General features: G+C 38.1%; 1 protein-coding gene across 1 annotated transcript; it reads right to left on the bottom strand.

Moving 5' to 3' along the window:
- Positions 1-134: 134 nt before the first annotated feature.
- ANXA7 (annexin A7) lies at positions 135-24969 on the bottom strand. Its single transcript, XM_015251804.3, has 13 exons — positions 24890-24969; positions 21932-21986; positions 20031-20235; positions 19372-19473; positions 18712-18776; positions 14296-14380; positions 13983-14077; positions 11366-11479; positions 10958-11128; positions 8783-8953; positions 8628-8703; positions 7428-7540; positions 135-4478 (listed from the first exon to the last, which is right to left on the bottom strand). The coding sequence occupies exons 2-13, from the start codon at positions 21983-21985 to the stop codon at positions 4356-4358; spliced, it is 1374 nt and encodes a 457-aa protein (XP_015107290.1). The 5' UTR covers position 21986; positions 24890-24969; the 3' UTR covers positions 135-4355.
- Positions 24970-25873: the final 904 nt, after the last annotated feature.

Genomic DNA, 25873 nt, shown 5'->3' with positions numbered 1-25873 from the left:
CAGATAAGACAGTATTTTTAAAGGGAGACTGGCTCTCTCATATTGTTGATGAAAATGCAAAACCGTACTGCTAATAGTGCTAATAATGCTAAAACCATAGTGCTAATATTTATACAATAAACAGACTTGAAGTGATGCAAAAATTTAATACATTTGAAATTCTACATTAGAGTTGGAATGGCAAAATACAGTAGCAAAAACCTGGAAACAACCCAACCGAAGAGTGGATGAATATGCTGATACATATTCACAAAATAGCGTTATTACAAAGCAGTCAAAATGAATGAACTATGGAGGCAAAAAAAGGTATAAAAGCTCTAAAAAATTCCAACTCCTTAGTCTGGGTTTCAGAGACCTCCACTAAATGGCGCACTATTTCAACAACTCCTTTCTCATTACTCTGAAAGACTTGTTCCTAATTAGCCAATCTGTTTCTATTCCCCATTTATTTCTGACAATATCCAATAATATAATCAAATGTATTGCTTATACTCAAATTGATCTACAGAGTCAAAGCAATCACTATCAACATGGCTTTTTTTTTTTTGCATTCATATAGAAATGCATGGGACCCAAAATAGCCAACACATTCTTGAGAAAGGCTATAGTTGAAGGATTCAAATTTCCCAATTTCTAACTTATTATAAAGCTATAGTTACCAAGTAATCAAAGCATAAGGATAGACATATAGATTAATAGAATAGAGAATGGTGTAGAATTTGTTTCACAGTTAGCATAACTAACGCCATTTTGGGCCTGTTCAGTTTCTCCTGTCCTTCCACTGACCCTACCTGGGACTGTACTGTGTGGTAAATCTCTTCTCTATTGTCAAGAGCTTTGTAGCTAATAGATACTGTTTAATGTTCATTAGTTCCAGGTGGCCTATATGCTGTGTGAGTCTTCAAACTATGGTAAGACCTTCGCTGATGTTATCCTGGTGCCCACAAGACTAGTTACTCATAAATTAGATGCAGTCTTGACTTAGGAATGCACGCCCTGTCTCTGAATATGTACCCTCATGCCCTAGTTTGACATAAAGTTGTCTCAGTGGCCCCTTGACAGTGTGGAGAATTGCTCTACTGCAGAGGGGCTGCTGTCCACCCGATTCCACCCTGTATGTAAGTTACCCAATAATAAACTGCTCCATTGATTGTATGGAACTACCTGCCTTATTTTTTGGTTTTAAGATAGCTCCTCAGTTCGTTGTGCACTTTTCATTCCCTCTGTCCTTGGACCAAACTTTATATTCATGGTCAGGTGATTTTTGACAAGAGTGTCAAGACAATTCAATGGCAAGAGAATAGTCTTTTCAACAAATGATGCTGGGTCAACTGGATATCCAAATGCAAAAGAAAGAAGCCGGACACCTATCTCACATCATATAAGAATATTAACTAAAAATGTTAAAGACCAAAATTTCAGAACTAAAACTCTAAAAATCTTAGAAGAAAATATAGAGGTAAATTGGCACGAGCTTGCATTAGACAGTGGTTTCGTAGACATGATACCAAAAGCACAAGCAACCAAAGGAAAAAGAAAGAGAATTGGACTTCATCAAATTTAAGTTTTGTGCATCAAAAGACACCATCAAGAAAGTAAAAAGACAACCCACAGAATGGGAGAAAATATTTCTAAATGTGTATTGTGTGTGTGTATATATAATTTTCTGCACATTGTGTTGTTTTTACATCTTAAAAACCCTTCTGGCTAGGGAGAGACTGCCCCTCCCCAGGTAGCCAGTTCTTAGAGATAGCAAAGGACCAAGCTAAGAGCATGTTTTGATATGCCAGCTAACCAATCCAGAGCCATACCTCCTGTATCTGGCCCTGAACCCCAGGAGGAAAATATTCTTCTGCCTTAGTAATCCCAGGGCTAGGAACCAGGCAACTGGAGACCACCCATATAGTCCAAAGCCCACCAAAATTACTCCAACTAGCCAATCCTAAACTGTTTACCCTGACCCGCACTGCCTTTCACTCAGAAACACCAATATAGGCATGGCCCCCCAGCCTCCTGACCACCCTGGTGCCTTTCCCATTTGGCCCTATGTGTGCAGTGCCTTCTGTCTCTAAGATGTTTGAGCATAATTACTTTCCAGAGCCTCTCCTGTGTCTTCTCTTGTGGCCAAACCTGACTTACCATTCCGTAAAAGAATACAAAACAAAATCACATCCGATAAGGGTCTTCTAACCAGAATATATAAATAACCCTTACAACTCAACAATAAAAAGATGAATAGCTCATTTAAAAATGGGTATTTGAATAGACATTTTTCCAAAGAAGATATGCAACTGGCCAATGAGCTCAAGATATGCTCATTAGTCATTAGGGAAATGCAAATCAAAACCACAATGAGATACCACTTCACACTCAGTAGGATAGAAGACTCATTCATTGCTGGTAGGGTTGTAAAATGGTACATCTGCTTTGGAAGAGAGTTTGGCACATCCTCAAAAAGGTAAACATAAAGATACTGTATGTACCAGCAATTCCACTCCTAGTACTATAGCCGAGAGAACTGTAAACGTGTCTACACAAAAACTTGTACATGAATGTTCGTAGCAGCATTATTCATAAATAAAAAGGGGGAAACAACCCACATGTCCATCCAAACAATGAATGCTAATTGATAGAAGCCAGACAAAGGGCCACACATTGTATGACTCCATTCATATGAAAAGCCCCAAGTAGGCAAATCCATTTGGACACAAAGTGGATTAGTGATTGCCAGGGGCTGGGAAGGAGGGAAAAGAAGTTACTGATAATGTGTATAAGTTTTCTTTTGGGGTGATGAAAATGTTCAAAAATTGATTGTGGTGATTGTTGCACAAATATATGAATATTCTAAAAACCACTGAATTTTATGATATATGAATTATATCTCAGTTTTTAAAAAGCTTAAAAATACATTGCTCCTATCTTTTCTTTCCTTAATAACTTAAACCTCTCTCAGCTTTACATTTGGTACCTCCCAATCACTAGATTTTTTTTTTTTTACTTTACATCCCTTCATTGTTACTTACTCAAAACCTTTATCAAAACTGAACTTTTTCAATGAAACTTTTTAAAATTACATCTACCTTAGCCCATTATCCTTCTACCTATGTATCTTGCTTTTGCCTCAGTATTGTACATAGGTCTGCCTCTGTAAGAGTAAGGCTGTATTTTATACCATCTTGTATATATATACCTTGGTACTTAAACAAAACAAATGTTCATATTATAATTGATACTTACAATTCTTCTCCTCAATTTTTATTTAGTACAGTCATTCACCAGATCTATAGTAAACACCTGCTTTGTGCCAGAGAGCTCAACACTAAGAACAGATACGGTTATTATCCTCAGCAGAATTTATAACCCAACATTTACAACTTCCTTATATCCTAAGTTTTGTTTAGAACCCTCACTAGATTACAAACCTTCTTCCTTTGTATTTTCCCTGACTACCTATTGTAATGCTCAACATACTTAAGTAATTGCTCAGTACTAGGAATAAAACCAGGTTTGAAATCACTCTGCTGTACCACTGAGCTCCCAAAATACTTCTCCAAAGAGCTAGTGTTCAATCTCCCAGGGAAATACTTTAAGCCTCATTCATTCATTAATTGAGCACATTTTATGTGTCAAGCTTCACTTTCTTCAATCATGATTAAATTGCAACTGAAATTAAAGTCTTTTATAAATTTTTTTTTAAATCAAGGGTCAATAAAAATCTGTAGTGAGCTTTAGGAGACATAAAAGTAGGCTATGTATTTTATGCATGTAAACATATAATTCTTTTTTTGAAAAGTTGCTACAGGCAATACTAATCTATTTTCTGTGTGGGAAATTTAGTATTTATGAAATAGAATACCAATTTATGTAAAATAAGATGCAAATTACTCTTCTAGGTCAAAAGAGCTGAATTTTTTAAAAGAGTAATACAGTTTTGACATACAACCAACTATAACTGTCCAGTGGAAGGCAGAGGTTTTCTTTTTAACTCAGTATTATCTATTCAAATTTATTCAATATTGAACTTTTTTATTCAATATGATTGCACAGAATTAGAGACTGTTGTGATTTTATTCAATTTGGTATCCTATTTAGAATAAGAGCAGTGAGAATTATGCTTTACAAACATTGCATTATTACTATATCATTGTGATATGGCTTTACTTGATTGTATATAAAGAGAAAAAGAAAACACTGGAATTAAGGCAATAACCCCATGTGCAAACCAAGCACAATACCCTGACACAGTCCTTAGGAAAAGCTCTTTTGTTTAGGTGGCTGGTGTTGCTGCATGCAGGTCAGTCATTGCTTTGAAGGATAAGCTTTGAATAGCTTCATTTGTTTAAAAAAAATTTCTCCTACTGGCCCACGATGGCCAGAAGAAGCTTTCGGTAATCTCCACTTGTGTCACTTGAAATCATCATGCCCAGGGTCTTCTGATACATCTGACTGAATATCTGTTTTATCTGTACGAGATCAATCTGCATGCAAGAGATGATATTTTTGACATTAGAAAAAAAAAGCTGTCAAAAGAAAACTTATTTATTAATTTATTAGAATTATGTTTTAACAGTGAAGAGATCCTAATTATAATCAAAGCAGAGGGGAAAAACACAAAATGACTGGCATATTATAGCTAGCATTAAATTACCAGTACTAGCATCACCTAATGAATTTCTGATTCACTGCTATGTAAAGATATTGGCTAAGGGTGAACTAGTTTCATCTATTATTCCAAATATATTAGTCATTTAAAAACCAATTTCAGGGGAGGGTATAGCTCAAGTGGTAGAGCACATGCTTAGCATGCATGAGGTCCTGGGTTCAATCCCCAGTACCTCCTCTAAGAATAAATAAATAAACCTAGTTACGTCCCTCCACCAGAAAAAAACAAACAAAAACAGCAATTTCATAGGATGACAAATATCAAAAACACAGAAATTAACAAGTGTTGTGCCTTGCTGGTAAGAATGTAAAACGGTGCAGCTGCTGGAAAGTAGTATGGTGATTCCTCAAAAGAATAAAATAAAATGGAATTGCCGTATGATACAGCAAATTCCACTTCTGGATATATACACAAAAGTGAAAGCAGGGACTCAAATATTTGTACACCCATGTTCGTAGCATTATTCACAACAGTCAAAAGGTAGACGCAATCCAAGTGTCCACTGACAGATAAATCAATAAACAAAAGGTAGTGTAGATATACAATGGAATATTACTCAACCTTAGAAAGGGAGGAAATTCTGACGCATGTTACCACGTTTATAAACTCTGAAGACATTAAAAGGACAAATACTGTATGATTCCACTTATGTCAGGTAGCTGGAGTAGTCAAACACATAGGACAGAAAGTAAAATAGTGATTGCTGGGGATTGGGGAGCAAGTAGAATGGTGAATTATTGTTTAATGAGTGTGGATTTTCAATTTTACAAGGTGAAAAAGTTTCAGTGGTGATGGTTGCACAAAAATGTGAATATACTTAATGTCACTGAACTGCACCCTTAAAAATGATTGAAAAGGTAATTTTGTGTTGTGTATATTTTATTATAATTTTTAAAAAAAGAGAGTGAGAGTGGTTAGAAAATGTAGATCTAAAAACAAATACACAAGAAGTTTTTCCCATACATTGTATTATGGCTGTCTTTTAAAAAATGATTTACCTTCATTAGTATAATTTAGTAGCATATGTTTTCTTTCAATTAAAAAAAAAAAAAAGTCCACTGGTAAATACTAGGGTGTAGTTGTGGGGCTACGAGGCCACCAGGAAGCAGGCTAGTGTGGCTGGGGAAGGGGTGATGCCCTGCAGCCCAAGGCATTTTGATTTGATCTTTTTACATCATGGACATCATATCACTAAAAGTACTTTTAAAACATCCACAAAAAAATATACAAAGTCTAAGAAAGGAAAACATTTGAGGCTACATTTAGAGAAAAAGATAAAGATAAAATTTTTAAAATTATTTTATAATTAACAGTGTATGCTAATTTCAAGCGTTTTTAAGTCCAATAGGATTAATTTGCATAGGTCTTTCACATAGTTTTTTACATAAGCAAAATGAAAACCAAAAGATAAACATCTTACAACTTGTCATAAACCAGTGTTCTCTGAAGACCTTCTCAAGTAGGAAAATCTCTTGGCATTGGGATCATTAAAGAACAGTGGTCTGTTTAACTAAAGCAAGCCTCTCTCACAGCATGAGGAAAGGGAACACTGCGCTTTATACAACCTCTACCAGCAGTGAGAGAGCTTTTTCTTAACGTCAGTCTGACAACCAACTGAGGAATGTTTAAGAAATCAACATTCTAAGTTGGACAGAGAAAGACAAATACTGTATGGTTTCACTTATACATGGAATCTAAACAAAACAAAACAAATTAACAAACATAATCAAACAGAAACAGAGTTACAGACAGAGAACAAACAGGTAATTGCCAGAGGGGAGGGAGGTGGTGGGGGAGGAAGTAGGTCAGGGAGATGAAGAGGTACAAACTTCCAGTTGCAAAATCAGTGAGTCATGGGTATGAAATGGACAGTGTAGGGAAAAGAGTCAGTAACTCCGTAGTATCTTTGTATGATGACCTCATAACTAGACTTACCATGGGGATTATTTTGAAATGTATAGAAATATTGAATCACTATGTGTGTGACAGAAACTAACATAGCGTTGTAGGTCAATTATACTTCAAAAACAAATAAACTCATACAAAAAAAAGATCAGATTTGTGGTTACCAGAGGTAGTGGGTGGGGGAGGGAATATCAGAGGAAAGTAATCAAAAGGTATAAACTTCCAACTGTAAGATAAGTAAGTACCAGGGATGTAATGTACATACAACATGATAAATAAAACACTGCTGTATGTTATATATAAAAGTTGTTAAAGAGTAAATCCTAAGAGTTCTCATCACAAGGAAAACAATTTTTTTCCTATTTCTTTAATTTTGTACCTATAAGAGATGATGGATGTTCACTAAAATTATTATAATAACCTCATGAGGTATTTAAGTCAAATCATGATGCTGTATACCTTAAACTTATACAGCGCTGTATGTCAATTATATCTCAATAAAGCTGGAGGAAAAAAATTTTTTTAATATTTCTAAGAAAAAAAATCAGGGGAGGGTAATAGCTCAGTGGTAGAGTGCCTGCTTAGCATGCACAAAGTCCTGGGTTCAATCACCAGTACCTCCATCAAAATGAATAAATGAACCTAATTACCAGCCCCACACCAAAAAAAAAAATGGAGGGGATAGCTCCAGTGGTAGGGCGCATGTTTAGCATACACGAGGCCCTGGCACCTCCTCTAAAAATAAATAAATAAATAGACCTAATTACCTCTCCCACCAAAAAAATAAAATAAAAAAGAGCTAAGGAAAAAACCCTACATTCAAAATCAAGTAGTATCAGGCAAAGAGAAAAAGCCTCACCTCACTTCGAGTGACCACAATCCTGACCAGGGTGGAGTCATCTGTGCCGGCACCTTTCATTGAATAGTAGAGCCTCTCAGCAAAGAAGGCAGGGCGGTTCAGGGCACACTGCACTGCAAGGGAGACACGCTTCAGACACGGGGCCGGGACGGGACAAAAGGGGTCCACCCACCAGCTTCACCCGTCACTTCCAGCTGCCTCCGATCGGGTTCTATGTAATCATCCCCGAAATCTTATGTGAGGTGCGGATGTTCTCCTCTTGATTTTTCTCAGCATCCATCTGTCTTTCTAGCTGCATCAGACAGACTACCTTCAATACTAGAAGTTTCCCTCTGGCTAATAAACCCCATTTTCTCTCCATAGATCAGTCACACAGAGTCTTAACATTTTCCTCTGTAAAGTGAGAAAATCCTGTGGCAACTGTGCCCTGATAATCTCTTACTGAAAGGAATAATTGCTGAAATCTGAATTCTAAGAGTTAAATACATCATTTGGCTGAGAGAAGGATGTGAGACAGACTCCAAAATGAAAAAGAAAACACAGATCCAAGCAAAGACTTGAGAATGATAAAAAGAAACCTGACATGTTTTCTCTTAGGAAAACTGATTTACTAAAGTCTCCTCCTGCAGGTGGTAAAGATGTACCAGGTGTTCATTATTATGTTAGCTACAATTACTATGGTAGTATTTCTCAGACATTCAACTGCTATTACCAATATGTTACTAATACTCTCTTTAGTCTTATATTCTCCTTGAGAATGAAATTTTCACTTCATTAAGCATTTGAATGTTAAGACACCCAAAATTGGAGTTTTAGTTTCAAAAGGGGAAAGGGTCTCACTGGGCTGAGTACTTGAAAGGTGTCTGGGGGGCTCAAAATGACCCTTTGTGTGGTGGTGCTCCAGAGTCTCCTGGGGCATTCCCAGTCACCTTACTGGAAATGCTTCAATCTATTGTCTATTTTTGCACAGTCCTCAAGAAAGGAGACAGAGAATAAAGACTAAATAATCCCAGAACAACCCTATTTGATCATACCACCAACCACTCATAGGGAATCACATATAAAAACACAGGATTAGCTCAGCCTCTGCCTAAGCAGATTTCAGGGAGTCTATATTAATAATCACCACTTCATGGGGACAAATATTCAAAGCCTCGCTCATTTACAAACCAAACAAAGCAAAACACAAAAGTATCTTACAGATGGTCTTCAAACCACTTTCAACGTTTCCAGAAAACTCACGGCCAACACTGCTTAACAAATCTCGATTAGCCATCTGCAAACAAAGAATATAGGGGTTAAAATATTCTCACACTTCAAAACAAAAGCCAAATCTTCAAAAGAAAAGCTCATACCCTGGAATAAGCCTCCATGGTAGCTTTCAGCTGAGGAAAGCTTCTTGTGGCAAGAATCATGTTAAAGCAAGACTCATCTGTCCCTAATCTCCCCTCACCGGCTTGATACAGACGCTGAGCATCTTCCTGAGCCAGTTGGTGGTTAACATTTTGGTTCTCGTCACGATTTCCCTGCAAAAGAGGAAGGCAGGAATTAGAAGAAAGTGATGCAAGTTTTATTTAAAAAACATTTTCCAATATAGTCACTTTTAGATTTAAAGGGACAACTTACTAAAGATTAATGCATAACGCTTCTCACGCATATCTTTCACTCCCCAAGAAACTATACTAGTGTAACAAGTACTTTATCACTCTGCCAATTCTGGATTTTATAATATATATTCATGGTTTAATGAGGTTAAATTAAAATAAGAGGTTTTCAGGGCTTTGAGAGCTAAATTAAACCACAAAAGTTTTCCATAAAAAATTACACATACACACACACAAAAATCTCTCTTCTAGAGATATAAACTACCACTTGAATGAAGAAAGTATGGCTCTCCTTAGCTGGGATTTAAGACCAATATGCACTACACTGAGTTCCACTCTGTTTTCATTCATGCAATTGAAAGGTAAGGAGCACATGCTCTGTACCAGGCTCTATTAGTCAGGGTTCTCCAGAGGAGCAGAACCAACAGGCTGTACTAAATGGTAGAGACACAAGAAAGACAAGGCTCCCACCCTCAGGGAACTGAAGTCCAGGGAGGGAGCATATAATACGGAGGCTTCAGGAACTTCCTTGCTTTCATCCAAGAGTAATCTTACTATGTAAGTATTATGAATGTGTACGTAAAAACGACATGTGGGGCTTTTAGAAGAAGTGATAAATAACTCAGGTTCTGCTAGACTGTGTTGATTTATAGACCAAACTCTTCCCTGGGATGGGAGGGAGGGAAGAGAGGGAGACAAGCAGCTCTGGGCCTGAACAAGAGGAAAGCTTAGATGGGTAGCTGGTTTCTCTCAAAAACAGAAACACAAACCCCAACACAGGAAAGGCTGCGCTCTAGAGTCATAGTGTCTGTCTGAACTAAAAAACCGAGAGGTGTTCCTTGAACATCAGAAACTGTCTTCTGAAGAGCACTGGGCACAAGGAATACGTAAAAGCATATTCTAAATAGGCTACTGAACACAGCCCAGGAAAAGGTGCTCAGAAAAACCTCCCCAGATTATTGCCTTTGGATTCAAACACACAATACAATCCCACTTTCCTAGGAAGCCACTCCCTGGAAGAGGCTCCTTTACTTTTACTTTGTAAAAGAGCTGGGCCTTGACTCCTGCATAAAGACACATTCAGCACCTCGTTAAAGACTTAATAATCATTTTTAGCATTAAATCTCTGTTCCCAATTTTTTTTTCATGCTAACCTACTCTTCTGCTGTTACTGTTGTAGGTAAACTCAATGGCCTCCCACCCTTTTGCTTTCTTTTCTCATTTCCATACCCACTCACTTTGGCACACTGTCTTTTCTGCAACCGCCTTCTTTGCTCTGGAGAGCCTCTCCTCTACTTCTGGAACCCTCAAGACTGTCCAACCTTGTGCACTAGCAGGGTAGCCAATAACTCCTGATATTGAAACAGTGTGCTAGTCTTTTGTATCATCTCTCAAATATACTCTCATCATCTCATTCTAAGTGTGTTTATAGTATCATTCCAAATACCCTATTTGGAGAATTTTCTGTCATTTTTCCAGCACATCTTGGGAATCTGAATAAGGAAGGTGCTAATCACAGCATTACTGTGAGCCCTACAACACTGTTTGCATTTCTGGCTCTCCTCACACAGCTCCTCTGATAGCTCTTCCACAGCCGACCTGCAGTGCCAGTCCAACTTAACTGGCAGTACAATGCCAAGCTTAAAAGTACAGATTCATCTCCAATCTACAACACAGAGCCTCAAACTGATTTCTGATTTTGTACAACCTTAAAGAGGTTAATTTCTGATTCCTTTCAAAAGTCAAATCTGCAGAAATAAATTTCAATAGTGACCACAAAGAAATCTGTAGAGTGGATTCTGTGCCGCTTCAAGATGGCAAGATCCCAAGGGGGCTAAATATTAAAAAGAATAAAAAGAGCCCACTGGCAAAAGGTAGCAAAGAATGTTCCCTCCACCAACACACAAACATTTATGCTATACTCACCTGGCACATGGATACAAGTAAACGTTCAAAATGCCCTGAAGTATCTGATCTAATGTCCTTTTCAAGGTCTCGTCCAAATTCTGACTGATAACATCTGACAATTTCTCGGATTTCTTGATTTGTTCTTGTACACAAAATTTCAATCAATACACGTTCCTGAGTTCCTGCTCCCTATGTGAAATGAAGAAACAGAGAATTATACAAAGAAAAATAAAATTTCTGAAAGTAATTAAATCTTACTGTTACATCAAATATTTCTTTGGCCTCCAGATCTGAAAAACTCTGTATTTTCAGATAATATAAAATGATGTATTGATTTAGCTGTCACTGTAAATTCAGAACTACCATAATTTATAGTGTTTTACACTTGAATAGGATAAACTATTCACAGTAAATGTCATATAGTACCTTCATCGCATTCCGTAAACTCCAGGCATCATAATATGTAGGTGGCATGAACAGGGCAAGGATCAGTTCTTCCATATTTCCACTTAACTCTGATTTAAGATCTTTGATTAAATCCTGTTAAGTTACAAATACAAACTTAAGTACTTGTGCTCTCCAAATTTTGTTCCTTAAATTTTTTAAGGAAAATACGAAAAAAATGGAATTGACTTGCTTTATGAAAACCTTAATTTCAATTCTCAATATTACACAGTAAGAAATAGGTAAATATATACACCTTAAGTTTATCACACTCAAGCAGATATATTTTATTCATTCTATCAATAAACATCTAGTAATAAATTTACTGTAGTTCCTCCACTATACCAGGTACAAAATAGGAGGTACATGAAACAGAATAATTCAAATTAACAAAATGATAAACAAATTTACTTAGTATTTACTTAGTATATACTTCCTCATCTTGTTCTATGAGGAAGTAGAAATCATTATCATATTCTTATTTGGAAAGATAAGATAAACATCTAAAAAAAAAAGACAATAAAAGGCAGCTTGAACTCCAGCACCAGATGAGTAAGTAGCACATAAACAAGTTGAAACAGGAAAAGCTGAAGTGGGCTAGAGAGCTCAGAGACAGCTTTTAGTCCAGATCTTGAACAGTACGTAAAAATGAGCAGGCAAAGAGAAAGGAGAAAGGTATTGTAGGCAAGGAGGAAGAACACAAACAAAAAAAGAGGTTCCCAACCTTGACTATATGCATTAAAATCATCTGTGGAATTTTTCTTAAAAAAAAAAAAAAACCTCTGATGTCAAGGATGAATATTCAGAGATTCTACATGTGTTTTTAAGTTCAAAAGGAGATTATGATTCTTAAGGTTAAGAATCACTAGCGTAGAGGCAAGATTGAGGAAAGCCTGTTCAATGGAACAATAAGATGACCAATTTAGTTAGAGGGTAATGTCTCCATAGATTAGTGAAACAGAGTTGTAGCCATATGCTTGGATTACTACCTGAATACCAAGCTAAAGAATGTGGATTTGACTCTGCATCCTGGGAGAAGCCACTGGAAACTTTTATGCAAGAAAACAGCATTGAAACAGCAACAACAGGCAGTATGAATTATGATGACAAGGAGGCTATAAATTAAATTTAGGCTACTGGAATATTTAGGTAAGAAGTAATAAAGGCTTGGACTTGAGTGATGACAATGGAAGTGGAAAGAAAAAAGGAGACACAAGGCACATTTTTTAAAGAGCCCTTTTACAGGTTAGATCAAGAAGATGTGGTCAATAACCAGTTGCTACGATAAAGCAGTGCAGGGCATACAGTAGGCACTGAAACAATATTCACTGACTGACTAAGAAGAATGTGGAATCAAAGAAGATTCCATGGCAGGCTAGAGGAATAGTATTTTTAATAATAAGTCAAGAGACAAGGTGACTGTGGGTAAGGAAAATTGGCTGTGAATTAGTTTTAATTCAAAAGCAATATATGAGAAAATTCAGGACAGCAGAGCACAGACTATATATGAATTAAAGAAATTCATAATATAGAAAATACTTTTGTGAGAGAAGCAAGTCTGCTGTTGAACCCTAAGAGAATCTAGTTTGTGTTGCTTAATCAGTCTTAAGACTGAGGAAGTGGATTGGGTTGGGCAGAGAGGGAAAGGCACAGTAGAAAGATGAGGTGGGACGAGCCAATGGACCTCTACTTGCATTCTGAGAAAAGTAAACTGGACCCAGAGGATGTCAGGAAATGTTTAGGATTCCTATCTAAATGGCAAACCAATGCTCCCAGTTTTTCCTTTTATTTAAGAAGCAGTGGAACTGTTCAGCCACTGAATCTCAATGGGTTTAGTCTCTGATCATCCACTCAAGAAATATTTATTAAGTGGCCATCTGCTATTGTTCCTGTACTTGGTGCTATAAATACAAAGTGATGAATATGACATGGTTTGCCTGAGGGAAGCTCAGTTTTACGGGGTGAGCAGTGAGATTAGTTATAGCAGAGGTTTTACAAAGTACTGTGGGACTTTAGTGAAAGAAGCAGCTACATTCTGCCTGGAGCAGAGAGAGAAACTTCACAAAGTAGCTTAATTAAGCCAAATCCTGGAGAATTTGTTTGCCATGCAGAAAAAGAGGAAAAGGTATTCTAGGACAAGAAAGCAACATATACAAACCATGGAATATGTGTGGGGAATGGTAAGAAGTTCCATACAAGCATAATACAGAATATGTTTAGAGGGAAAGAGAGAGGACTGGAGATGATGCCAAGGACCAAGAACAAGCAAGGGCTTAAAAGAAATCCTTAAATCCCACTGCAGGGAGAAGAGTGAGAATCAAGCTACTGATCATGACTCTGGTCATAATCCACTTTCTTCTGAACATCTATCACCTACCAGACATAGTAGATGGGTATGACTATGAGATCCAGAACTGGAAAGGTTTTCAAGAGATATAAATATTGACTACACCTCTCCTGGGGTTTCTGAAGTTTAGCTGTCTCTACTCTATACTCAACAGTACTAATAAAAATACAGCATCCATCCTGACATGAATGGGGGAGGTCTACAGACCACTATTCCTGCTCATGCCAAAACAGAAAAAGAACAAAAACATACCTTGCCATACATGGTCTTAAAAGCTGCTTTAATTTTCTGCCTTTGATCATTGGAACGGTTGGCTACAACGTCTATAATTGCCTGCTCGTCTGTCCCTGGAAGAACCATACATGTTTAAGTAAGGATGAAGTCCGTGTGGGGTGTTCCTTGAGGACATCTCTTAGATGCTTATAAGGTGACTGGTGCCAGATTAAATTGGGGTATGTGCACACAGGCTGAAATATAAACTTGGTTTATGACATAAAGCATATTTTTACTTTATATTCAATCACTTGAACTTATTATAAATAAGATCAAAATATATTTTCCTTACCAAAACCCTTCATTGCTTTACGAAGAACTTCTGCATCTCTCATGGCATCAAAGCTGGCAGCTGGTTGAATTGTTCCTTGATTTCCCTGAGTCAAAGCAGCAGGTAAAGAACAAAGAACATAAAATCCAAGTCAGTTATTGTGGTAATCATTTCACAATACATACATATACCAAATCAACATGGTGTACACCTAAAACTAATACAATATGTCAGTTGTGTCTCAATGAAACTGGAAAAAAAATATGAAAAAAAATGTTCAACTTCTTTAATAAAACAAACACAAATTTAAAAAATTAAAAAATCCAAGTCAGGATTCTCTGCTGACAAGAAGACAACTTAAGACTTCTCCAATCATCACTCTTAGGCAAGGAAGCTAGTGCTTGGGTTTGAGGACAAGGATACTTACTTTCAGGGCTCATTCAGGAACAGGCAGGAAAGATCTTTCCCCCTCCTGCCAATAGCTAGCTAGACAGCAAACTTTCAGAAGACAAAATAGTCAAGCTTATGAAATTAGTCACAATCTTTCTATGCTTTGGTTTCCTTCTTGATAGAATAGGAGGGGAAAAAAGAGATGGATCCCTGGATAGTGTGAGATGAGTAGCAGTGTTTGATTTAAAGAGTACAATAATGGATTTAGTGAAGTAGAACATAAGCTACCAAGTGAGGTTTCAAACAAGCAGTATAATTTTGGTAATATCTCTTCATTTTCTCTATGGGTCTGGATTATTATACATTTTAAAAATCACAAAAATGAAACTGATGACTGGAAATTCTGAGAGTTACAATATTCTTCACTGATTTTATAAGAAAATAAACCAGAAAGCAAAACAAGGATTATATTTTAAAAATACAAATCTATAAATTTAAAATTGCCATATGACAAACACCACAGTAATAATTGTTTCAGACAAGAATCATCAATTGATGCGAAAATTAGCAGGTAAAAGTAAGATGAGAACCAAGATATTTGCATAGTTTGGAACATTACAGGGGAAAACCTGGCAGAGATCATCTTAAACATGTGATCAAACCCAAATGCCACCAGTAATGGAACAAGTCAACAATAAGTGCCTCCTGACAGGATGCACTGGGGACTCAACATCATTTCTGTGGTGTTCCTGCCAAAATGGCATAACATAAATTTAATCAGGAGGACATATGAGACAAACCCAAAGAATAATAAGGAATATTCTACAAAATAACTGGTAAGTACCCTTCAAAAGTGTAAAGGTTATGAACAACAAAGACTAAAGAATTACTTCATTACTTCATATTAAAGGAAAGACATGAGACATGAGGATGAAATACAATGTTTCATCCTGGATTTGATCCTGAACCAGAAGGACATTACTGGGACAACTAATGAAATCTGAATAAGGTCTACAGGTTGGGTAATAGTATTATAACAATGTTATTTCCTGCTTTTGATCACTATTTTGTGTTTATGTAAGAAGTTAACATTTGGAGAATCGGTAAAATGTATGTACACAGGAAATCTACATACAATTTTTGCAACTTTTTTATAAGTCTGAAATTATTTCAAAATTTAGTTTAAAAAATTAAAGATAACAAAGCTATGAAACGATTTATTAGTTTTCTTAAAATATTCAAATCAGGGCTTAAGAGAGATGGGATGAAGCAAGATGATACCCTACCACATTTTTAAAAATTCTTAATATATTTTATTTTACACAGTATCTCTAAAATATCATTTAAAGATGCAATCAAATATAAAATGATTCAATTGCTTTTTAGGCAACTGAAACTGCATTGACACTTACACCAATTGACTACAGCAATATGCCAGCACCTGTTGGAGCAAAGTAACTGGGGAGAAGGGGACCAGACCACCTTTCAGCAAACATTTTTATGGTCAATGGTTCCTCCCACTCATCTATACTCTTACACCAACATTTTCTTTTACCAGTAAGCCCTAACAAACATTCTTTATTAGTTTCTAAGCCAGGAATGGGAATGGAAGCAAAGAACTGGTAAGAAATATTTTTATAGTTGTTTTTAAGGAAAAACTAAAATTCTTCTCTTGTAGCAAATATTCAAGCAGAAATTTTTTTCAGCATGTTGCCTTTATATCAGCCTTAATGTATCAAAAAATTATAAAAGTTTCCTTTGACGTAACCACTGTCACTAAATCCTAGGCAGGGTAGAAGCCTTTGTTTATAATACACTGAACTAGACAATAAGACAAACTAACCCTCAGCATGTACTGTTCGTTGACTCTCATTTTCTGAAATTGTCTTCCTTCTAAAAACAAATAACAAACAAAAAACCTATTCCACTTTTGAACTGGAGGGGGAAATGGTTCTGTTTCATTCTTTGTTCAAAGTCTAAGTTTGATATGAATCTTCATCAAGAATATTATGATTTCCCAGGCATTATAAAGAATTCAAAGAAATCAGGGTCCATGTTCTTAAGGTCAAAACTCCCTGACTAGGGAGATTTCTCAGCATAGCAAGTCCATACTATCTGCCACCAAAAGGCCAACCGTTTGACACTCATTTGAGTCCAATCTTCCTGCTGGAACACTGCCATAGACATACAATTGGGTTAATCAGGAGAGGTCACCCTGCCCAATAGCCCAACCAAGACAAAAATTTTCTTTACATCTTCCTACACATACACATCATCAACCTTTACCAGGGGATTTTCAGTGACAGGGCGTTCACCCCTCACAAGGTAGTCTATTCCACACCCATCTAAAAGCTCTTTCAAAATCTACTGCTGTTAACTTGCTGGTTTTAGTTCTCTCTTCAGGTGGTAACTGTTACACAAGACAAGTTGCGTATGTATGTGTTTTATGTTTTTATGTTTTAAAATATTTTATATTCAGTCATAAAATCATGTCTCCAGAATTATATGCATGCTTAAACTAAAATAAAATCAAAATTCTTATAACAAATTATTAAAATAATCTGACTAACAATAATATGACTAACAATCTACTTCAACAATAAAAAAAAGGACTAAAAGCAATTTACTATGTGCTTTGGAGGAATATCATTTACTGTATCAGCAAAGTAACACTGTATAACAGAGACACCGCTGGCCCAGGAGGCAGAAGAGTGAGGATCTAGTCTCAGCTTTATCTTTTACTAGCTGTGTAGCCCTGGACAAGTTTCTTAATCTCTCTGGGGCTCAAATTCCTCAAATCAGGAAAGGAAGTCAGAAAATGGCTAAAGTGCTTCTTTTCCAATACTGTAATCCCTTTCCCAACCCAGCCTAAAAAAAATTTCCATATGCTAGATCTTAATGAATAGACAGTATGGAAATGAGAAAATCAAGATAAGGTAAACAGAAAACTGCTTATGCTCCTGTAACTTGCATAGAATATAAAAGAATTAACAAGTCAATTAAATAAAACTTACTATTAAAATGAGCTATACTGAGATGGGGCAAAGATTTGACATATGGGAGGCCTTCTGAAACTACTGAAAAATCAATTTAACAGACATTAATTGGCTATGTTTAAAGCCCTGTCAAGCGCTATAGGGACATAAAGATAAAACAGATACAGTTGAGCCCTCAAGGAAGTGATCAGAGACAAATACATCAGAAATTAGAAACAAATGAAGACACATTTGTGATTAGTGAACATTAGAAGAACCTTACTCACTTCACTGCTATAATCCAAAGAAACAGGAGAGAAAACAGGATAGGAAGGAAAGGATTCTGTACTGATCTGAAAGAAGAGTGGAAAGTTACAAAGGTCAAAATGGAAAACAAACCACACCAGAAATATCAATCACCCAGTCACCTGAGTTTATAATTATAACTGCCAACGAGGAAGGGGGAAAAAGGACTAAAACCAATGTCAAAGCCCAAGGGAATCTCTATGAAGAAGAGTCTGAGTACTGGCACCTGCGAGAAGGGACCCGTACTTTTCTTAGCAAAGTCATGAAGACACTACTTACAGCAGCTGGACCAAAGAGAGCAAAGAGTCTATGAGAAGCAACAATTAAAGTCTTAAGTGGGGAGGGTACAGCTCAGCATGCACAAGGTCCTGGGTTCAATCCCCAGCACCTCTGTCTAAAAGGAAACAAGAAACATGAAGTGCCCTAAAATGAGAGATAATTAAAAAAAAAAAGTCTCTTTAAAAGAAAATCAATAAATAAAGTCTTAAGTGACTGTATAGACCACCTCCCCTGCTTCATGGAAACCTCTAATGTCAGCGAAGGAGTGGTGGCCTTCTTTGGCATTATCCAGTTACTCAGACTAAGTTTAATTTGGTTTTGGGTTTTTTTTGGTGGGGGAGATAATTAGGTTTATATACTTAATTACTTTTTTAATGGAGGTACTGGGGATTGAACCCAGAACTTTGTGCATGCTAAGCCCACACTCTACCACTGAGCTATACCCTCCTGCTTCAGACTAAGTTTAAGAGGTAAGAGCAAAAAATACCTGACTAAAATAAGGAGTTTGTCCTCCAGGATACTGGGAAGGCATTGGTCCTCCAGGAAAACCACCTACACATCAAAACAAAACAAAAAAAAAACAGCAAATGACTAAATGATTTCTTGTTTCAAAACAGTGCTGATTTATTATGAATATGGAAACATGAGAACATTCACACTACAGTATTCACTAGGATAATTTTTAAATATTGTAATTTACTAAATCAAAAACCAACTTTGGTCATGAGAATCTTTTAAAATATTCCATGTCCTACATAATGTCTTAAAAAATAGTATTTTAAAAATAGAACAAACACTTGAACCAGATTAAATTCTGATTCCATCTGGAAAGGATGACAAGACATAGTTCTGGGAGCTGTTTCACTTGTGTTACAGGAGTGAATAGAGACGGTCCTGAAGGTTTTGTTTTTTTTGGTTTTGGGACAGATAAATTTTTCTTTAAATGAAAAAGTGGGTCCATCTTTCCATCTTACTAACTAAACTTTTCTATCAAATGAATACATTTCATGAAAACATATAGTAATTAAAATTATTTATAAAAGCATTTAGTATATGACAATCTCAAACATAAACTAAGTTCTCTCAATGGCAACTGAAAAATTCAAAATATCATGCTATTGTTTTTCTCCAGACAGCTGGTACCTACCAGGTAGTGGGACCTGTGCTGGGCCACCACCATAAGACTGTGAGGGTGGCTGTGGATAGCCAGAAAAGCCTGCTCCACCTGGTGGGGCTCCAAACCCTTGGCCTGGAGAAACCAGAGAAAAAAATTAAACATAATGACATTTCTCATGATTGAAGAGAAAACTTTAGAAAAATATCTCCTATTAACAATGGGGAAAAAAAACCACTGGAAAAAAATATGTATTATTAATGCTATAACAGCAGTCCCTTCTGGTCTAAATTCAACTTCTTACCAACTCCTTCCCCATTAAAAAATAAATATAAAAATGTTTACTTCATTTGTCTGCCTAAATAACTTGCAATACAAAAGTGCTAAGCTTTGCTGTTTTTTTAACCTGTGTCCTAAAGGTCACAATCATGCTAATTGAAATGTCTTAATCAGTTCTTAAGATTACAGATAATCAAGCAAACTGTTATATATTGGTCTTTTATTACCATTTATTCCAATTTCCTACACAACAGAATTTTGGAGACTGCTCCCAGCTTTCATGTCCTCTGAGAATCTTGATCCCTCAATCTTGCCAGCAAGGTCTTTACTGTCTAAGGTAGAAAGTAGGCTAAGGGAAACTGACCTCATACAAAACGAGCAGGAATACACTAATCCCATGACCCATGACTCACCTCCGGGATAGGATGGAGCTCCCCCTGGCTGTGGTGCACCAGGATAGCCTCCAGGCACTGGATAACCTCCAGGGGCAGGGTAGCCTCCAGCTCCTGGGTAGCCACTACTTGGTGCTGGGGGGTAGGCCCCTCCTCCCATTGGAGGATAGCCACTAGGGTAAGGATACTGACCAGGAGGGGGAAAAGATGACTCCTGACCTGCAGGCTGAAAAATGAGAAAAACTTTCAAATGAATGTGATCAAGAAACACAATCCATATAAAAAAGGAAAAAATCGATAACTGTTAAGGCCTAGCTTGTTCTTTCATGTATTAAAAAGCCCATCAGAAATCCTGGTATCTCATACTAGCTTATCAGTATACTAGTTTGTCAGGACACTTGTTTGTCAGAATTTGGTTAAATGTAATTCTACCTGTGTCAGGCAAGAGGGGTCTGTTTCTCCATTTGGGAGTAAATAGAGAACCAGGCTTTTTCCAAACCCCAAAGTTTCAGGAACAACTAATAAAGCTCATTAGTTCCTTTATTTTCCTAGCACCTAGAAATATGAGAAAGATCCACCTCTCTACCCTAAGGAGAGGAATTCATGCAACATACCTGGACTTGGGCATAACAGAAAAAAAAAAAAAGTGACCTGAGTCACACATTGGGTGTGACATTTTGGATCTCAGTTCCAATCATACGATGTCTAAGTATGGCAGAGATTGTTACATGTTCACTACACTTCTTCCCGGCCCACAAAACTAGACTACATTCCCCAGGACCTCCTTACAGGTAAGTAGGACCGTATGAATGTGGTAAATGAATGCGGACAGAAGTAATGTACACCACTTCCAGCCTGGCCCCTAATAACTTCCTATCTAATCCTCTACACTCTCTCTTCCTCTCTCTTTTCCTTCATCTGCCAGCTGGAAGCAGAGGATCCACTGGAGGATTATAAGGCATTAGAGAATGGTACAGCCTCCAAGATCACACAGAATAGAGCCTCTCAGCTCCTCACAACACCACCCCACCAACACACACACAACCGCTGAATTCCAGGAGGCTGAAGTAAGCAAGAAATGAGTTTTTAAATTGTTAAGTCATTGGGATGTTAGGGTTGTCAGTTTCAGCAATTAGCCTAAATTGACCGAAATGGTTGCCAGAGTTCAGATTAGTACATAAGACCTGGGAACATATTCATAATTCTCATCTCTCCTGTGATAAACACAGGAGAGCTATATATTCACTTTAAATAAGGATTCACACATTATCATTAATCTGTATAGGCCCCTTTTTCTAGTCTCAAAGAGTTAGACAGAAGCCTTAAATACATATGAGCATAAAATTGAAATTCACAATTCTCACTTTGGCCTCAGTAATGAGGTTAGTCCTCAGAATAGCATAGACATCAACAAGGCAGAACACGGTAGCACATGTATAAAACATACTCCAAACACTAAAAGTCTCAGAACTACAAATCCAGGGCCCTGTAATCCACAGCAATTTGTTATCTCTGAGCCAAGCCCTTCTTATTTATTTTAAACCTTCCAGCACAAAGGTTAAAAACCAGTGACTCATAGGATACATTTAGCTTACATACATGTTTTACTGGCTCATACAGCATTTAACATTAAAACAAAATTTTTAAGCAGGCAATTTCACATAAAATCCAGATTTTTGGGTTTACTTGAAGAAATGGAGTATCTAGCAACACTGAGTGGGCCTCCCTCCATGGCCACATCAGGCTGAAGCCGAGCAACTGCTGGCCTTCCCCACAATGCTTTACTTCACTCACATATTCTACTCTGGCCATTTGAGTTTGACCCTTGCTCTAGCATACTATAAAATCTGTCATGGGCTAGTCCTATACAACACTGCTTCAAGGACATGAGCTATTTTAGTATCATAAATGGCAATACTTACAGGATATCCAGGGAAAGGTGGGTAGCCTGTGGGAGGATAGCTTGGGTATGACATTCTGTAACAACAATAAAAAATATCCTCTTTAATTTCTTAAAGATATGCATATAGATATAAATAGATAAATAGATCAATCATATGGTTTTACATAAAATACACCTTCTTTCAAAAGAGTTCAGCAGACAGACTCTGATTCAGTAATTCTGAGATGGGGTCTGAGATTCTGCATTTCTAACAAAGCTTCCAGGTGATACTGTTGCTGCTGGTCTGTAAATATTTTGGTACCAGAGTATTTTGGCATTTCTGGACCTACCATCTAATTTGTTAAGTTTTTCATTATGTGTTTTGGCTCTTCTCTCTAACTGGTTGTAAATTATTTGTATCTCTTTTTTATCAAGACTTCAATCCAATCCAATTCAACATTATGAAAGCCCATTATATAATAAGCACTGTCCTAGGTGCTGGTAAAAAGATGGGGAGAGGAAAAAAAGTACCCTTCCTTTTGAATACATAGTGTAGGAAAATGAGATAACAAACTGAAGTTACTACAGTGTCCCTTATGACATTAAGCACAGTACAGAAGCTAAAAACTTGCTAAGTTGAGAATGAATGGCCATATGTTTAGTCAAAGTTATAAGTTAATAAGAAAGATAATAAGAAGGTTGATAAAATAAGTTCTAAAACAGTCATTTGGGATCCAAAGACCTTCATGCAAAGAAATAGGTAAAATTGTTTCTCGCTTTCTTCTTCTCTAAGCCCCATTGATAAAAGGAGTAAAGGAGAAACAACAGCATCTAAGAACAGTTAGGCAAAAGAGGTCAGGGTCCAAAGAAAGGGGAAAAAGTCTGAAAATAACTTATGAGAGAAATTAACAATAATTTTAAAGGCAACAAGTAGCTACAGTACTAAAGACTACATAAGCAATTCAAATTTCTAAATCTCTGGAATTGTTCCAATGACAAAGTCCTATTTCTACATCCTTGAGCTGCTATATTAAATATTATCTTTAACGGCCCTAGAGAAATTATTGTCAACAAGAGTTTCAGAACAGAACGAAAATGAAAAGTATCTGTATCTCATATGCAGTTTCTCATAAACTTAAAGCAATTTTAAGAAAGTGAATTCGATGTATTTTGAAGAATAATTATATAAAGGACTAGAATGCAATTCCATTTCCAGGATGTACTTACAGAAATACTTGCACAAATGCAAAGCTATATATGTAAAAGGCTATTCGTTACAGCACTATTTGTAACAGAAAAAGGTTAAAAACAATCAAAGTCCATTAATAAGGGACACGTGAGAAAGATTATGGGCAGCCATACAATGAAGTGTTATTTATGCAAGTATTAGAAATGAGCAGCTCTCTTTCTACTCATATGTGAAACCGTCTTTTGGTAAAGTAAGTGGGGGAAAAAAGTAAGGTAAAAAATTGCATAGATAATGTGCAATCAAATGTGTAAAAATACACATTTATTTGCTTGTATATAGAGAGAATATCCCTGAAAGTATACTCAAGAAACAGTGGCTGCCTGCAGGAAGGAGAGCTGGGGCATAAACAGGAGACTTACTTGTCAAAGTATCTTTAGCCTTTTTGGAATTGTGCATATATCATCTATTCAAAAGGTAGATTTTAAAAGCTTTTGTAAAAAGCTTACACAGACCTGAGGGTGACTCCACAAATTACTCAACTTTGCCCAAGGAATAATTAGATTATACCAGTGAACCAGAGCTTTTAAAAAAGACTGGAAAAATCATTCCTGGTTCTCCGAATCATCTCCACCCAGTGAGTCAACTACTAAAAGGGGTGGGTCTCACTAGGCAAGTCTCAGAGATGGCATGAAGCCCAGAAACACAGGCGGCATCTGGTGCAAATTTATGAGAAGAAACAAATACGAAACAGGAAGAGTGAATGAAGATGGCCAACAGCAGATACTACAATTTTCCAAAACCTGCCTCCTGACTGGGAAGGACCATTTAAATCCATCAGCAAGGGCCCTCTGATAAAGAACTGGAGGCGTGACTAGCTTCTGCATGGAAAGGGTCGGCAGCCACCACCAGGGAAGACTCAAAGGCGGCTTCATTTTGCATTGGTCAAAATTCTAACCTGCCTATCTAGTACTTGAAACTCCTTCCCTGCTTGAGAGGTAACTCATTACACTTATTATCTAATTAGGACAGATTACTTTAACAGATCAGCTCCCCATCAGTTGGCAGAAATTAGGAGTTTAAAGGCAGTTGGATGACTTCTTTTCATTGTCACTTTATGGTGAACATAAGCTATCTTCTGTCGAATTGTTCACACAGGTTGGCCTCATATCAACACACGTTTGCTCGTGTTCGGGAAAAAGGACCAAATCTGTAATGTTATTTCCTAGAATAGTTGCCAAGAATTATAAATCTGAGCCAGTGTACAATTTTAGGTTTATGCATTCTGTCCTTAGGATTCACTAAGCAAAGAACAAATTTCCCGTTTCCCTAAATTTGCTGTGTCACCAGGAGGTCTAGTCACCAGCTGGACTTAGCTTTCGGTGCTGCTCGCTGGTTTTCCTACTCAGCCCTCCTTGAGGTTGCTCCAGGAAGGCCATCCTCTGGCCTACTCCCTCCACCTGTGGTCCACCTGCGGTCCACCTGCCTGCGCGGGAGGGGTCACTGCTCCCTCTTACCTCCCGACAGCCGAGGGGCACGGAGGATCGGGGAGCAGGACTTCCCGTTGCCCGACGCCTCGGTGATCCGCCCCAATGTACCCCAAGCCGAACGCCCCCACCAGGGAGCCGGGGTCCCAGGACGCGCACACCGAGTTGCCCACCACTGGGAGACCCACAGGCCCTTCCCCCGCCCCTGGCTTGGGTACACACGCTGGCCACTGCCCTCTCCCGGATGGCCGGCCTTAGAGCGAGCCAGGGGGAGATGTTCAAGGGGGAGGGGTGGCGGCGAGGGCCGGGGGGCGCCATTCCTCACCTGACCCCGAGGAGCAGCGTCACAGCCCAACCCGGTCGCCGGCAAGATGGAGCCGGGGGCGGGCCCGGCGGGGCGGGGCGCCGGGGGCCGCCGCCCAAGCCCGTTAGGACTGCCGCCGCGGCCGGGAACGCCCCTGGGGCAGGAGGGGGCGGTACCGGCAGGGCCAGCCCGGGAAGCCAGCAGGGCCCCGGCTCGCGCTTTCCCTTCCTTCCCAGCTGGCAGCTCCACCTGCGACAAGGCGCTCCCTTCGGGTGCCCTGGCCGGTGTTACCGCAATTCTCGGTACCAAGGATGACGCGCCAATCCCGTCAGCTCTCTCAAGCCTCTTGGGAAGTTGAAGCGGTTCTGAGGAACCCTGGAGCCCTTTCAGTGGTGGGCGGAAGAGATGGGCTGGGGACTAGGAGGCCAGGTGCAGCCTCTCCGCCTGATATGCCATCCTCCCTGGAATCTTCTCAGGTCAAGGACGGTGTCTTTCATCAGTCCTTTGTGAAGTGGATTGGTATTTACGGGGATCCTAGATAGTCGGAACGCGAGAGACACTAATCAAAACCACTCTAGAAAGGAGTTGCTAGGTGGTTCTAGGCTCCCCTCACACTAGAGCCCTACATAGGACATACAAACTAGCATTAAACATTTGAGGCAATTTCAAGGGCCCAGACCATTATCTTAAACTCATTAAGAAAGTTTATATTCCAGAGCAAAAACCAGTCAGCAACCTTTTACAGTAGTTCTCAAACTGTGGTCCCCAGATGGGCAGCCACAACATTCCCGGCAAACTTGTTAGAAATGCAAATTATTGGGCTCCACCTTAGACCTACTGAGTTAAGCTCTAGAGGTGAAGCTCAGCAATCTGTTCTAACAAGCCCCCAGGTGGTTCTGATGCATATTGAAGTATAAGAACCATTAACCTATTACTCTTCGTGCTTTTCTATGCAAAAGCTTTCTCATCAGGGTAGGACAGGGTGGATTAAATTTTTAAGTGAGA

The sequence above is a fragment of the Vicugna pacos genome, chromosome 11 (genome assembly GCF_048564905.1).
Source record: "Vicugna pacos chromosome 11, VicPac4, whole genome shotgun sequence".
NCBI classification, from domain to species: domain Eukaryota; kingdom Metazoa; phylum Chordata; class Mammalia; order Artiodactyla; family Camelidae; genus Vicugna; species Vicugna pacos.
The sequence above is the reverse complement of the archived record's forward strand: the minus strand, read 5'-3'. Positions and strand labels throughout refer to the sequence as shown.

Bases quoted from the DNA above. Each gene is read 5' to 3' on its own strand.
- ANXA7 (XM_015251804.3), bottom strand. From the start codon at position 21,985: ATGTCATACCCAAGCTATCCTCCCACAGGCTACCCACCTTTCCCTGGA. The intron at 20,236-21,931 runs GTAAGTATTGCC...CTCATTTTTCAG, and splicing joins CACCTTTCCCTGGATATCCT to CCTGCAGGTCAGGAGTCATC. The intron at 8,954-10,957 runs GTGAGTATAGCA...CCTCTTTTGCAG, and splicing joins TACTTGTATCCATGTGCCAG to GGAAATCGTGACGAGAACCA.